The following is a 16788-nucleotide window of genomic DNA, read 5'->3' as shown; positions in this document are numbered from 1 at the left end:
AATCGGTTACATACTGCTTAGGCAGAGCAAGCTACCCAAGTCTAAAAACAAAAAAGTATTCACCCTAGAGATGAGATTTGTCACCCAAAAGACCTGACACTAGAAATTGGGGAACTACCCCCTCCATACCTAAAGTGTATCTATGAGCAACTAAAGTAACGCTTGGAACTCAACTCAGGTAATATTATAGACTACACCCAAACTTCCTAAAACACAAAGTAAAGCACATGAATAAGTTAAGGATGCAATGAGGGTCTCACCCTTTTCCACTTTCTTTTTTAGATGTTTGCGGGCTACCGGCTAAGGTGGAGGAGCGTCTAAGAGTTGTGCGGTCATAGAGAGGGTCGTTAAGGAGCGTCAATCTGTATTTGTGTTTGAGTCTTTTGTATTTTACTTCACAATTGTTATCAAAATCAATTTTTCCTTTAGTAATAAATTAAAACAACACTTTCTTATAATTGGATTCGATTTTGTATTTAATTTTGATGGATAACTTTGATGTTGTTGCCTTTATTTTGATTTAAAATTTATCTGGTTTTCATTTTTTGTTTTAATATCTTTATTTGATTTCACTTCATCTTTTTAGTCAGGGTTCAATTTTCAAAACCTCGAAAGTCAGGTCGTGACACTTCTATTAGTTAGAAAGTAAATCAAGTCGTTTCACAATTATGTATCATTCATGTCGGTGCAGTCTAAATGTGTCTAAAAAGGGCCGAGTTAATAGTTCATGCCAACATAAACCTACCATAAATGAAATAGAGTGAGGATAGAAGCTCCAATTTATAGGCCCAAGCAATCATAAATGTGAAAATCAATATTAATCGGCTAGATGATGACATTACAAAAGTTTGAATAGATCTTCTAATCTACTAAAGAGAGGTTTCTACACCCTTATCGCTGGTAAATCGCTCGGTGTCTTGCTATGATATCATTTGTAACGACCCAAGCCCACCGCTAGTAGATATTGTACTTTTTCGATTTTCTCTTTTAGACTTTCCCTCAACGTTTTTAAAACACGTCTGATAGGGAGAGGTTTTCACATCCTTTTAAAAATCTTTTGTTCCCCTTTTCAACCGATGTGGGATCTCACTTTTTCTCTTCTATCAAGGTAAATCAGTCGACTTGTGATTTAGGTGTCGATTTTATCATCGATATCGTTTCGGATTCTATGCATCAAGGAGCTAACAAGACTCTAATTATTAGAATAAACTTAAATGATGAAGGGTAGTTTCTATTTTCTAGTTAATTTTAGTGAGTAAATTTGAGTGGGTTTTGAAATTCAGTCACTAAAACGCCAAAATCATTCAAAAATAAAAGGCCAAGATTTATGTTAGGAAATAGTGGGTTTTATGGGATAACCATATTTAGTGTTTAGAAAACTTATAAATACATTTGTTTTCCATTATAAGGAGCGAGAGCAAGAGCAAGAACAGCAAAATAGCAAGAGAAATTGTCTCCTCAAGTACAGTGTAATAGAAAAAAGGTTTTTCAGAATTCTTTGTCTCCTTGTCTCTCCCCTCTCAACATCTCCTTCCCAAGCACGCGAGTAGTACTCTAGCAAAGCGGTATCGGAGCGTTCGATTGTTAGTGAGTGTCAGATTACTTCACAGATTTGTGAGTGTTAGTTTAACAAATTAGTATTAGAGTCGATGTCGAATATGATGGGTCAAATGTTGTTACCGCGATTAACGAGTGCGAACTACGAGAATTGGAGCATCCAAATGAAAGCTCTTCTCGGTTCTCAAGACGCATGGGAGGTGGTCGAAGAAGTTTCGAAGAACCGATGATACCACAGGTTATACAGCAGCGCAAAACAAGGCACTAAAAGAATTATGATCAAAGGATAAGGCAGCATTATACATGTTGTTCCGGGCTGTTGACGAGTCGGGCTTTGAAAAGATTGTCAGGGCAACTACTTCAAAAGAAGCGTGGGACACTTTAGAAAAGGTGTTCAAATGAACCGACCGAGGCAAGCAAGTGCATCTCTAAACTCTGTGTGGCGAGTTGGAGAGCATGAAGATGAAGGAGTTAGAAAATGTATTTGACTACATCACGCGCGTACAGACCGTGACAAATTAACTAAATTGAAATGGAGAAATGTTACTCGAGACACGGGTCGTGGAGAAGATCTTGAGGTCGTTAACCGACAACTTCGAGAATGTTGTATGTGCGATAGAAGAGTCAGAGGACCTAGCGAAGTTCACGGGCGATGAGCTCGTTGGTTCTTTCGAGGCACATGAGCAATGTAATAAAAAGGAGGAGACACTCGATCAAGCGCTTCAGACCAAGGCATCAATAAAAGATGAAATGGTACTCACTCTCAAAATATTCAAGGTAGAGGTCGAGGAAGTCATGGGAATGGTCGAGATGGTCAAGACAGCACAAATGAATAAAATTATAAGAAGAAGAGACAGTCGAGCAAAGCAAATTGGCATGGAAGAGGATGCAATCAAGGACACGGTCAAGGATATTATTCCAACATCCAGTGTTATAAATGTAAAAAATATGGCCACTATGGGAATAATTGTAACTCCGATAAATGTTACAATTGTGGCAGAATGGGTCATTTGCAAGAGATTGTTGAGCCGAGGAAAAGGTGGAAGAAACTATCAATCTAGCCTTGGATGAAGCAACAAACGGAGGCATTCTCTTGATGGCTCAAAAGGAAGAGCTGAAAAAAAAGAACACGGCGGCGCGAAAGACGATGGCGATAGTTGTGAGGCGGTGAAAACTATTGAAAATGAGGTGATACGCAGCGGATTGTCGAAATCTTGATAGCGGAGACGAGAAAATCGAAGAAGGATGAACAACCGGATAACAGAGAGCCCGAGCTTGAAGAGAGAGAGCTCCAATGGCGGGAAAGGCAATTTGAGGAAGAAAGAAGAAAGAGGATGAGAGTGGAAGAGAAAATGGAAGTAGAAAAGAAAGACTTAGAAATGAGGATTGAAAGGTTAGAGTAGGAAGTGGCTGAGCTGAGTGAGAGTTCCTCCTATATCAAATAGGAAAAGGAAGAGAATGAGAAGGTAATCTCTGAACTTGTGAAGAAAGTTGAAGAAGGTGTGGAGAAAGAAAATGGCTTGTTAATAGAGATTGATGCTCTAGTGGACAAGCTAGTGAGGGAGGAGAAAGATATAGAGATCCTAACTCAACAGGGAGACTCACTCGACGTGAACCTGAATCAGGTCCAACAGGAGGCAGTGAATTTACGACACACGATTGAGATACTTACTCGTGATAAAGCTGAAATGGAGGAAGCAAAAAAGGAAGTGGAAAATGTCGTTGTGGACTTGCGAAGGGAATTAAGTAAACTGAACGAAGCTATGACGTCTAAGTCGAGCATGGCTGAGAACGGGAGAAATGAGGAGTTGGTGTCTCAAATGGGTGGTTCTTGAGAAGCTCCAAATGAAGTCTCGTTAGAAAAGGACAAGCTTAGTTTGCCGCTTGAGGACAAGGAGAGAAAATTGAAGAAACCACAACTGAGCTTCAGAAAACGAAAACGGCGCAGGTGGAATCGTTGAATATAGAATTTAAGTTTATGAGGGAGTTTTGTTGGAATAAACTTAAATGATGAAGGGTAGTTTCTATTTTCTAGTTAATTTTAGTGGGTTTTGAAATTTAGGTGGGAAGGAAAAGGCCAAACATTTAACCATAAAAGGTCAAGATTTATGTTAGGAAATAGTGGGTTTGATGGATAGCCCTATTTAGTGTTTAGAAAACTTATAAATACATTTGCTTTCCATGGTAAAGAGCAAAAAGCAAGAGAAATTGTCTCCTTTAAGTGCAGTGTAATAGAAAAAAAGTTTTTCAGAATTCTTTGTCTCCTTATCTTTCCCCTCTCGACATCTCCTTCACAAGAAAGCGAGTAGTACTTTAGCAAAGCGGTATCGGAGCGTTCTCTTTTGATTTTGGAAAAAAATTCTTTATCAAGTTGAATCCAGTTTTATTCTTTCTCTTTTCGATTGTCAGTGAGTGTGAGATTACTTCATAGATTTGTGAGTGTCAGTTTAACACTAATACAACTTGTCATAATCACACTTTTCTTGGCAGCAGACTTTGTGATTGTGTGGCACTCACTCCCAACACCAAGTGAGTCGAGCCAATTCATATTCGTGTCTTCTACGACTGGGCAAGGTATGCTCAAGCATTTGGTCCCGTTTTAAGAACAAGGTTTTAGAAATGGGGGCAGAGAATTTTTTTAAAGAGAGTTTGAAAGTAAGACTGAAAGAAGGTTTTTAAAGCAATGTTATAGGCTATAAGCGAGAAAGGCAACAAAACGACTTAGATAGCATATAATTTTGGGTAGGTAAAACTGGCGATTAGTCGCATCCACCTAAAGTACATTTTGAGGCGATTCAGCTCTGCAGGCCTAGACGTGATTTCGCCGAACAATCATATAAAATTTGGGTGGGAGGAGTTGACGAATAGTCGCATCCCCGTATAATATATTTTGAGGCGATTCTAGTTTGGCGGGCCTAAACATGGTTTCACCAAATAGTCATACAAAGAAAAAAAAATACAATAGTAGGCAATACAACATTATCAAATAAAGAGTTTGGAATGGCACGGACAACACGCCCTTGACGAGCATGACTGTGACATCCGACAGATGGAGGTCACTCCCCCCAAGCTTTGGTGAATTTATGGTCTCGAGGAAGGGTCTGTCAACTAACCTTCCATAGATGATTTTCAGATCAACATACACCATATTGTTCCTATAGAGAATACGAGGATGCACCTCAATCAGGTCACTGGTCATTCATTGCATAAGCAACGTAAGTTTCCAAGGTCAAAGAGCAGAAAATTGGAAGCAACTCAACAAGACAAAGGTAGCCTCCTGCTAACCTCTCATGATGATGAGAACAAACTAGCACACACCACGCTATCCCCACCAGATAGAGAGTTTTACGATAACTAAAGAAACCAATTACATACCTCTAAGATAAAGCAAGCTACCTAAGTCTAAGAATAGAAAAGTACTCCAATTACTAGAAAAGTACTCCAATTACATACCTTTCTAAGGTAGAGCAAGCTATCTAAGTCTTAAGAATAGAAAAGTACTCCAATTACATACCTTTAAGGTAGAGCAAGGTACCTAAGTAAGCTACCTAAATCTAAGAATAGAAATGTACTGCACTCTAGTCCTCTAGTTGTATAGTCATGTAGCAGTCTAGACTCTCAGAATAGAATAGAACTGCACTCTAGTCAGGTAGCAGTATAGGCTTTGCCCAAACTTCCTAGACCCAAAGTAAAGCCCATAGGCTTTACCCAAGCTTCCTAGACCCCAAAGTAAAGCCCATAGATACCCGAAGTAAATCGGATTTTCATCTTTTATTTTATTTTACTTTTATCTTTATTTGATTTCACACTCATGGTTAGTAAATCAAGACATTTCACAATTATTTATCATTCGTGTGGGTGCAATGTAAGTGTATCTAAAAAGGGTGATTTAATAGTTTATGTCAACATAAACGTACCATAAATGAAATAGAGTAAGGATAGAAGCTCCAATTTATACAACCCAAACAACTCGTAAATGTGAAAATCAATATTACAAAGGTTTGAACATGAGATCTTCGGATAAATAATGTATTATGAACTCAAAAGTTGAAGCTAATGGGTCATCAATACTTCAACTCTGACTTCATCTTCTTCATGAACATCACGTACGAAGCAAACCGATTTATAAAATCATCCTGTTGTTTCATATTTATCAAACCTGCTCCACACTTTTTTAGTTCGACATTTGGAGTAACAGATTGAATATAACTAAATTGGAGCGAGAATCGAAACTCAATCTCTTTACAGTGGTGAATCATTCTTATTATACGGTCACTTCGAGGCAAAGCGAGCATCCAAATGTGGTCTAACTTCTTCCTCCCTTTAACAGCAAATCCACCAATTACAATATTTCTATTGTCAAAATTTGGGTCATTGCAGCCTATTCCAGTCATAGATGCAAAAATGGCAAAGGCAACATCGACGTTGTCGTTTTTGTTGCTTGATCCACAAACGACGTAGACCGCAAAGCGAAGCATGTTGGCGTTTGGCACATCATGATCCCACTTGATGCATATCGAAGATCCCATTTTTGTCGATGTCAAATGTTCCTTCGAGTAAAAACGTCTTTCGCATCCAAGAATTGATCATTTTATAGAACCCTTTGTTGTTAGCCAATTTGTAGCAGTTTAGAAGATTCACTTCAACCATGAAATATGAATGGTTAACTTTTGAAGTGTCTAGAAAATCTTTCAATGAAATGCAGCCATTTGACATCAACCTTAAGATCCTTGGTGGTAGCTCTGAGAAATGAAGAAGCTTTTCGCACTCGTTTACGTTCAATCTTTTCAAGTTATGGAGTCGAGAAATGCTCGTAGGAAGACGAGAGAAATTATTTAGAGACAAATTCAGATTCACCAACGACACCAAACACTCGATCCCTTCCGGGACTTCCTCAAGCTTGCAATCACTCAAATTTAGGCTTGTAAGAGAGTACAAACCAGCCAGTGATGGAATCCCAAAAATGCCACTCGTTGGAGCTTTGCATAACCAAAGAAAAATGTTTCTAAAGATATTGTCTCCGTCGTCCGTTCTTTGTACGGTTTGTCTCACGTCAAGCTCCGCCGTTTCGGTGTCGCCCCACTTTCGTTTTCTATTTCCAAGCTTTGAACATCCCGAAAGATTTAAGCTTTTGAGAGATGTCATCTTATCCAACGCGTTTGAAATGTTGATAAGATTTTTGCAATTGGTTAAGCTCAACACTGTTAGATGATCCAAGCTTGCTATTGATGAAGGTAAGCTTGATATGGAAGTGCCATCCAAATAGAGTTCCAATAATATATTTGTGTTGCCTGAAAATTCTGGGATCTTCTTCAGCTTTGAACACCCAGAGAGAATCAAAACTTGAAGAGCCTTGATGTTAATTTTCGTTGGAAAATGTGTGAGGTTGATGCAATCTTTCAAACTCAAAAAAGTGAGTTTTTTTGCTGTGAAAATTGTTGGATGAATATTGACCAAACTTGTGCAACCTTCAAGCTCTAATAGTTTCAAAGTTTGGAGTTTTGGATAACTTCTGAGAATGACTGAGTTTGATATACTTCAGCTCCTCCAAATGCTGTCAAAGAGTAAAGAATGATATCAATTTAACTAAACATTTATGTATTGTAATGGCTCAAGCCCACGGCGGGTAGATATTGTTCTCTTTAGGCTTTTTCTTTCGAAATTTTTTAAAATGCATCAGTTAGTGAGAGGTTTCTACACCTTTATAAATTGTGTTCCGTTCTCCTCCCCAACCGATGTAGGATCTCACAATCCTCCCCCTTCAGGGTCAAGCGTCATCGCTGGCCTTCGTTCCTTTCTCCAATCAATGTGGGACTCCCATGGACCCAACATTCTTACTGGTACATTGCCTCGTGTCTACCCCCTTCGGAGAACAATCTTCTCGGTGGAACATCGCCCAGTGTCTGACTCTAATATCATTTCTAATGGCCCAAGTCCACCGCTAGTAGATATTGTCATATTTAGAATTTTTCTTTCAGATTTTCCCTCAAGGTTTTTAAAACGCGTCTGCTATAGAGAGGTTTCCATACCCTTATAAAGGGTGTTTCGTTTTCTTCTCAACAAATATGAGATCTCGCAGTAATACATATATGGGATTATTACCCTTTCTCCATGCCAAAATTGCTTCAAATTGCTGTGGCACATGTGAAGCACAATAAGCTTATATTCTTCAGAATTCAATAGCAAAATCTCCGAGGGATATCCTTTCCACTTCAAATATCTCAACTCACTTGGAATGCAATATTCCAACTCATTTTTCAGCCTCACATTTTGAAAATTAAGCAGCCTTAGTTGGTGCATTCTTGAGAGCAAAATTGGAAACTCCACAGCGTTTCTTCTCGACTTGAACAATATGCTTTCGACCGATGCTTCTCTAACCTGAATTCACATAATACCAAATAGAGTTAATGAAATTTTCAATGTTTTTAAGAATTTAGAAAGTCACTCTAAACTGATCGACAATATATCTTATCATGCTTTTAAAATCCTTCTGGCACCATAGTCGATCTTGAATAGGTTTATGACGAATAATTTTCTGACCCATTTCTTGCAATAAATTCATGCTTCATCAATTTATTATCATACAAAAGAATTAAGAGAGATTTTTGAATGAGACGTTCAACCCTTATTTTAGCATGAAAACCACAATCATGTCGAATATCTTCTACAAGCTCTCTTCTTGACAATGTCCTTGGAGAGTTTTAAGCAATCTTGCTTTGGACATGCACTCAAATTAAGGAGTTGTAGGGCTTCCTCATCGGTAAGTTCTTCCATTTCAAAAATTCTTTTCACTTCGAACTCATTTGAAAGTAAATCTATGTTTCTTGTTGTGATAATAATTCTATTGCCATCTCCAAAAGAGTCTTTGTTTGGAATCAATCCCATGATTTGGTCTGAACAATTCTCGTTATCTAGGACAAGAAGAATCTTTTTTCGTAGAATCGCTTGGTGTATCATAACGATCCCTTCATCAACATCCAATATATCATTTTTAATTGAAAAAATCCTTGAAAGGAGTTCGCTTTGTAAACATGGAAGACCAGAGGTTTCAAATTTCTCTTGATCATCGGAGACGAAGCAATGAGCTTCAAATTCATCGCGAATTCGCTCGTAACAAACCCTAGCTATTGTCGTCTTACCAATGCCACCCATTCCATGAATTCCTACCCAAATCACATCCTCATATGAGTTTGGATTCAAAACAGAAGAAAGTTTGGTTAGTTTAGAATTGATTCCAACTAGTTGGTCTTCTTTAGTGACTTTCAAGGTCGGTTTGATTCTTTTCCATAGTAATGTGGTAATTTCTTCTATGACTTCTGATTCATGTGTCCTAAGCCCAAAAAAAGGAGGAGAAGTAAATAAGTAGTTTTATAGTAAATCATAAATACATTGATCACTAATTATGGCTAATAGATTATTTACTCATGACATGATTTTTGTTAAGGAATAATATCATCATTTCAGAGTGGGTATAGCTTTAACCGTAATTGACATATACTACCTCTCTTTACATCGGGATTCAAATCTTTAAATTTCATTTATTATTATTAAAAAAATGACACAAATTAAACGATTGAAAAAGAAAAATTAAACGAAATGGACAACAATGTCGTTTTTTGTAATTTTTAAGGAACTTTCAAAGTTTTTAGTTTCTTATCGAGAAGAAACTTCATGGTACTCAAAAAGGAAGGAAAAAAAAAAAAACCCCCGCAAATGAGGAAGAATGTTTAGAAAAAAATTAGATTTTTCAAGAAAAATAATAATAAAATAATTACGAAATGACAAATTACCAAAATATTCTTGAACTTTGAGATAATTACGAAAATGCCACATATCAGAAAATCAGATTCGTGGAAGTATACAATCTTAAAAAAATCCCTCGAATCATAAAATCCAACCACTAGATCATCAGCAAATTTGAGTATGTTTTAGAGAACTCACAATTAATCACATCCAACAGCTAGAATTCAAATTGGAAGTCCGTAGCTCGTTGACCGGAGATGATATTTTTATGGATAATCCAGGAAACTCATTCTCCAAATTATGACGATTCTGGAGTTTTCAATGTCGGTTTAAGCTTCCTCTATACAGTCTAAAGTTTGGGCAATAGTATGGAACAAGAATCAAGCTCCCAATCGCAAGTAATTAGCATTTAGATTTTGGATCTTCTACTCTCATATTGCATCCAAATTCGATAGCAATTGTCCACCATTTCCCTTCAAAATTGTTAACTTCTAAACAAGATTACCCAGAAGTTCTATCAATAAATCGAGTGCTGAAAGAGCCCATAATCTATTCCCCCAATAAAGGTTGCCATTGAAGAACTTGAAAGAAAGATTCGAGGATACAAGTCAATTTGTCGGGTAAAATTGATCTCCGTCAGTTTTGGCACCTCCAAGGAGTATTTCCATAGAAGATCACGAAAAGAAATAACCTCAAGAACGTGCCCAATTGAAGAAAATCAGTTTGCGGTAGAATTTTGGGACAAGTATCAAATTTCCTCCTACGGTCCATTTCACTTCAAACTAAGTATTACTTAATCTTCAAAGGATTGAGTTGAGTAACTTTAATGAAGAAATCGGGAGTTTGAAACGTCCTAGAATGAGCTACCCAATAAAAAGAAGTTTTTTGTTTCCAGGTGAGTTGTAAACCGAGAACAATTTCTGGAAATTTAAGTCCCATACTCAAAGACGTCCCTCCAAACCAATTCCTTTAGCTTGAGGGAAGAATAAGGAAAAGGTTCCATGAAGAAGTCGGGCCATAAAAACCCTAGAATCGACTACCCAATAAGAAATCCTCTGTTTCTAACTCTAGTGAGAAATATATCTTCGACGAACTTTGGAGGCAAATATCTTACGCTATGATCCATGAGAAGGTATGAAATCAATCCCTAGCTCTTTCTTGTAACACCATCTTTAAGTTACATGGAGAAATCGAGGAAAGAAACATTGTGTATGGATATATATAAGGGAATTTTTCAGACGGCGACGCACATAAATGTGCACATATTCTTCCTATCCAGAGGAAGAAGACGATGACGTAGTCAGTTCAAATGAACTAAACTGGACACCATAAAGAATCTGTGGAAGAAACTTTGAGGTAATTCGAATACCGGAAGCTCAAGAACAAAGATCTCAAACATCAATGACGATGTAAGTAGCTCTTAGACTTTTCTTAAGAAATATTCGTAGGAATCACTTGGATTTCAGTATAAACCTTAAACTAAGTATGAAGGAATCACTTGGATTTCAGTATAAACCTTAAACTAAGTATGAATTAAGGAAATATGAAAGAAAATAGACTTTTCTTAAGAAATACAGGTAGAAATCACTTGGATTTCAGTATAAACCTTAAACCAAGTATGAATTAAGGAAATATAAAAGAAAAAACACCAAAAATCGCGAGTTAAGACCCTTAACCGATCAAATTGCTCGCGATTTAAGTAACATTAAAATAACTCATTGAATGAACTTCACTGCCTATGAATTTTTAATACTATGCATATTATGGCAGGTTAATATTATACATGAAATTTAGTGGTGGTTATTGGATAAGGTTAAAGCTAAACCAAGAAACAGTGTAAAATGATCATAGTGCCCCTAAAGGTAATCTATCTTCGACTTATGATCTAGATGACCTTCAAATGCTACACAACTTTGTATGAGATCTTATGTTATGATTTTTTATGATGTCATGAAGTTTGAAAGTAATTGGATAAGTTTAGGTAGCCAAACCAAGAACTAGAGAGTAAAATAATTAAAATATCGTTGGTACCTTTTAAGGAATTTCAAGGTTCTAAACACCCTTAAAATGACATTCTACTTTTTATGAGGCCTATTCCTAAGAACATAAAAGATATGTTCAAAATTTCAAGTTGATTAAAATATTTTTGGAACCGAGACCAAATTAGGACCAAAGAAAAACCTAAGGCCAACACCCCAAGATTTAACTCCTTTAGAACTATCTAAAAATTTATTATGGCTCTATGACTTTTTAAAATAATTCATGATTTTCATTATGATGGGTTCATAAGCAAAGAATGCAGGATGTCATTATGCCTCAAAAACAATAAGAAATACAAAAATTAGTTATGATCGAGACCCAAGGAAAGTATCACACAAGCCCTACAACTACGAAAATAAGGTATCACACTCTATGCCCTAAAGTTTTATGATATGAAAGAATGGTAGGTAATAATCTGATCATGTCCAATGTGACCCATGACCCCTACCACGCGGTGCTTTCAGAGATCCATGTATTCCTCTTTTAGGTGGGATGCCTTGTGCCACGGTAATAATTTTTAATAGTGTGGCATCGTGATCTTGACACGCTCACGACCAGCCTTGAGGAGAATCAAATCTCATATATATTTTTTGCCCTGACTTTGTGGCTTCGTTGAACCTCAAGTGAGGTTTGTCTTCGCCAATTGAATATCTCTTGTGCAGAATCCAAGTTTGTTCGACGACACATGCCACCTGCAAGTGCATGTTTAATCGTTGCAACACAACCGACTTGCCTCTACATTAGGCCAAGCCATTCGGGTCAACCTTGCCTCTACTTGAGACCAAGATCTCTTAACGCAATGTCGCTTCCTATCATCCCATCTTAATTCTCAATTAATTTGGTCCTCATCTCAAGATGTCATCCCAAGTCATGGGGTGTCATCCACTACCATAACTTACTCGGTCATGCCATCAAGAACGGGTCCACGTCTCGCTCATCTCATCGGGACATCCCGAACATCCCAAACATCCATCCATCCAAGTTCTATCGAGGCATTAGTCCTCTCATGCCCATCACATATCATTTACGGATACCGTATCAGATAGCGGGTGTCTAATGCAACCTCCGATACTCGGGCTGAGGCGCAATACCAGCACACTCGTGCCGCTTGGTACTATCCTTGAAAAACTTATTTCAAAGGATGTCCCTTGAGACACTCATCCTGGCACGCTCGCCCTCATTATAACACACATATGTGCCACATGGTAGCTCGCTTAAGCCATATGGCCTAGGGGTGGCGGAGAGCTAACACCATGCCTCCCCCTATAGTACATTTTGAGGAATTTCCAATTCCCGATGTCGTGGAATATCTTTCTGGTGTCTGATTGACACCAAATTTGGCGAGCATTCATATTTCATATGAACAGACTCAAATCCAGAACCGCATGCCCAAGTTTCTTTCAGAACCTTGACTTTTGAGGTTACGACCTAGGGCCTTACCCATCCCTTCAACAAGCTTATCTTTGCTACAGTTGTCCACTTGTTGCCCTTATCTTGCCTATGTCTTGACTTCTCTTTGATGCCCATAGTGTGTGGTGTGTTAGATGATATACCATCCTCCTTGGTCACATCATGGAACTTGTCTAGGCTCTTGTGTTGTCGGATGGGCACCACTTAAGGGTCACCGCTTCTCTTGTTGCAACGTGAGGCTCATAACCTACTCTCTTCATAGTTAGGTTGTGACGTTTTCTCTCACTTAAATTAGTCATCGTCCTCGATGACTTACTTTGAGGCACAACCATTGGTAGGTTGTGACATTCTCCCTCACTTAAACTAGTCATCGTCCTCGACGACTTACTTTGGGGCACAACCACTCATTGGGTTGTGATATTCTCCCCCATTTAATCTCGGCATCATCCTTGATGACAATCTGACTTTGGACTTGCTCCTAACAAACTCGCCAAAAATACGTGCTTCAGACCAAATACGGAATTTGCACACTACTTATGAGCTATCCCACTAACGAACCTTCACTTGGTCTCCAAGACCCGCAACATAAGCACGAAAAAACAACTACACAATGGTTGTGGCCTATCCCCTTTTTGGGCCTCCCTCGCCCTTCTATGGACTTGACCTGAGACACACCAGACAAACTATGACAAACTAACTAGCTTTGGCATATCTTCGCCTAGGCTAGGAAGGGTGCGCCCCAAGCTTTGGCCACTCTCGTTGTATTCTTTGTTGCAGACAACAGTGCACCCCTTGGGGGAGGCTCCAAGCCAACCATGGAATTTACTCATCATAGCACCAACCCATAGAGTAGCAATGTCTAAAAGCTCATATCACAACTGCATTTTGGCACTACATTTCATCCAACTCTTAGTCGGCCATCTTTATGTGGCATCGTTGTCTTGACACTTCTCTGGTCTTACTGCAGCTTCACTTCTCTAGACCAATGATGCTCACTTCTCAAGTGAATGTTAGTGTTAACAACTCTTGTAAAATCACCCCTTAAGTATGAGGCAGGGGCTCAAAGAATACACATGTGCTCACTTACCAAAGCACTCTGTCAGGGCGAGGAACCCATTCTTGCTGGTTCTCCCCCACTTAATATCGCCTGCCTCTCTTGCAGCATAGTTGTCCCACCCATTGGGACTTGCTTTGTGCACAATATGGCACTTGGCCGATGCATGTCTCAACTGACCCCTAGCTTCTTTCCATACAACTATTGACATTATTTCTCTATACAAATGGTTCTTTGGAAGTCACTGACCCGGTGTATCTTTTGTTTCATTTTCCTTGCACCCAATTAAACTACAAACCCTTGGCAAATGAGCTTGGTCTTACTTGACGGGTATATCTTCCCACATCGGGTATCGACACATGACACAATGAACTTTGGGGAGTCTTGGCTTCAATCCACAACTGATTCTAATTCTGACTGAAAACTTTTCTTCCCTCTCCGGCACTCTTGACACACTCGCAAGGTCTGCAATCAACCTTTGAGTTATTTTCTCTGAGAATCTCATCAGACCAGACACACAAAATGTGGCTTGGATACAAATTGTTATGATCATACTTTTTCAACAGTGCGGCGTCGTGATCTTGACATGCTCATGACCAACCTTAAGGAGGATCAAGCCCCATTTTTTTTTCCAGTCTTTGCGGCTTCGTCGAACCTTAGGCGAGATTGTCTTCGCCAACGGAACATCACTTGTACAAAATTCAAGCTTATTCGACAACACATGTTACTTGTGCATGCATGTTCAATTGTCTGCGACACAACCAACTTGCCTCTACACTAGGTCAAGTCATTCGACTCGATCTTGCCTCTACTCAAGGCTAAGGTCTCTCAATGCAATGTCGCTTCCCATACTCTCATCTTAATTTCCAATTAATATGGCCCTCATGTCTCGATGCCATCCTAAGTTATAGGGTGTCATCGATTTTCGTAACTTAGTTGCTTATGCCATCAAGAACGGGTTCATGTGTCGTTCGTCTCACCTGGACATCTCGAATATCCATCAATTTAGATTCTGTCGAGGCATTGGCTCTCCCATGCCCATGCCATATCATTTATAGATATCGTACTAAATAGTAGGTATATAATGCAACCTCTAACACACGGGCTAGGGCATAATACCAGCGCACCCGTGATGCCTGGTATTGTCCTTCAAAAACCCATTTCAAAGAAAGTCTTCTAAAACACTCTTCTCGACATGCTCATGTTAGATAAATCCCTACCGAGTGAATGTGATCCTTATTTTTTAGTTAATCATTTTTTTAGGTAACTATTTTTACGTTAAACCCACACAATTGAAGGAAGTGGGAAGTACAAGTAGAGTGGACGTTAAACTTGTTAGATAAAACCTGAGTTTTTCCTTATTTAGATTCACACGATTTCATTAGTTGATTAAATACCTCCGTTTGACCATTTGACAAACACGTCGAATGGATTACCAAAGTTTTAGACGGCAATTTTGTAGGAAGTGGCATAGATTTAGTTGGCCCATCTCTAGCCATTTTTAGGATAAGTTATATTTAAACAACAAATCTGTTTAGAAGATTTAACACCGTGACTGTAAGCACAGTCAATATTTCAGCAATTCTCTCTCTTTGTTATTTCACACGTTTTATTTTCTTCCAACAACTTCTGTCAACGATTTTCTCTCACCGAAAAGAAAAGGATTTCCCTGGCCGATTATCGAAATATGGTCACTCTCCAGCCATTTTTAGGATAAGTTATATTGAAATCTATTCAGAAGATTTAACACCCTGATTTGAAGCACAGTCAATATTTCAGCAATTCTCTCTCTTTGTTATTTCACACGTTTTATTTTCTTCCAACAACTTCCGTCAACGATTTCCTCTCACCGAAAAGAAAAGGATTTTCCTTTCCGATTATCGAAATACAACAAAACCCACACAATTGAAGGAAGTGGGAAGTACACGTAGAGTGGATGAGCGTTAGTTAAGTTGTCATTTAATTTTTCTATTTTAGGATAATTTGTTATTTAAATATCCAAACTGATAACAAATCAATCAATCGAGGCTTCAGCAAATCAAATCTCTCCCTCTCTCCTTTTACTTCCGCTATTTTTTCTTTCGAAGAAACCTTCCTTCGGTCGTTTGTTTTTCATCGACGTTTTCCTCCGAATTGCCAGAGTCAACAGCTCACCTGACACACACATGTACCACAGAGTAGCTCGCTTAGGCCATAGAGCCCAAGGGTGGTAGAGAGTTGACACCATGCCTCCTTGTATAGTACATTTTGAGGCATTTCTAATTCCTCTGGAGTAGACGTGATTTTGGCGAAATGTCATATGATGTTGTGGAGCCTCCATTTGATGTCTGATTGACTCCAAATTTGGCAAGCATTCATATTTCATATAGATGGATTTAACTCTAGATCCGCATGCCCATATTTTTTTTTTTAAAACCTTGACTTTTGAGGTTCCAGCCAAGGGCCCTACTCGACCCTTCTACAAGCATATCTTTGCCATTCTTGTCAACTTTTTGCTCTTATCTTGCTTATGCCTCGACTTCTCTTTGATGCCCACTCTATGTGGTGTGTTAGATGATGCACCATCCTCTTTGGAAACATCATAACACCTGTCTAGGTTCTCGCATGGTTGGATGGGCACCACTTGAGGATCGTTGGTTCTCTTGTCGCAATGTGAGGGTCACAGCCTACCCTCTTCATAGTTAGGTTATGACACCCTGCACCCTCTTTTTCTTAACAAGATGTCATGTTTGGCCTCATATTTCCCTCACCTAGATGAGATGTTGTGCACCATGTTATGGGTATCCTACTCATGATTTTACAAGATGTGATGTTCATGTTCATGTTTTGTGTTGGGATCGATACCAGTTGTTAGCTCTGATACCAGTTGTTAGGATCCCACAACAAAGCACACACTTGATCTAGATGAACACAAAGAACAGGATAGAGAAAATGCAAGGAGAACACTGGCTAAAGGATTTTTTTTTTTTTTTTTTTTTTTTTTT

At 38.6% G+C, this 16788-nt stretch overlaps 1 protein-coding gene across 1 annotated transcript in view; it reads right to left on the bottom strand.

The window, feature by feature from the left end:
* Positions 1–6051: 6051 nt before the first annotated feature.
* Positions 6052–16788, bottom strand: part of LOC111432748 (TMV resistance protein N-like) — a 16959-nt gene continuing 6222 nt past the window's right edge. Inside the window, exons 2-4 of the mRNA XM_023069682.1 lie at positions 8242–8887; positions 7788–7935; positions 6052–7034 (exon numbers count right to left, since the gene is read on the bottom strand). Coding sequence (XP_022925450.1) covers positions 6052–7034; positions 7788–7935; positions 8242–8887 — 1777 coding nt within the window. The remainder of the gene's footprint in view (positions 7035–7787; positions 7936–8241; positions 8888–16788) is intronic.

The sequence above is a fragment of the Cucurbita moschata genome, unplaced genomic scaffold (genome assembly GCF_002738365.1).
Source record: "Cucurbita moschata cultivar Rifu unplaced genomic scaffold, Cmos_1.0 Cmo_Scf00040, whole genome shotgun sequence".
Classification (NCBI taxonomy): Eukaryota; Viridiplantae; Streptophyta; class Magnoliopsida; order Cucurbitales; family Cucurbitaceae; genus Cucurbita; species Cucurbita moschata.
The sequence above is the reverse complement of the archived record's forward strand: the minus strand, read 5'-3'. Positions and strand labels throughout refer to the sequence as shown.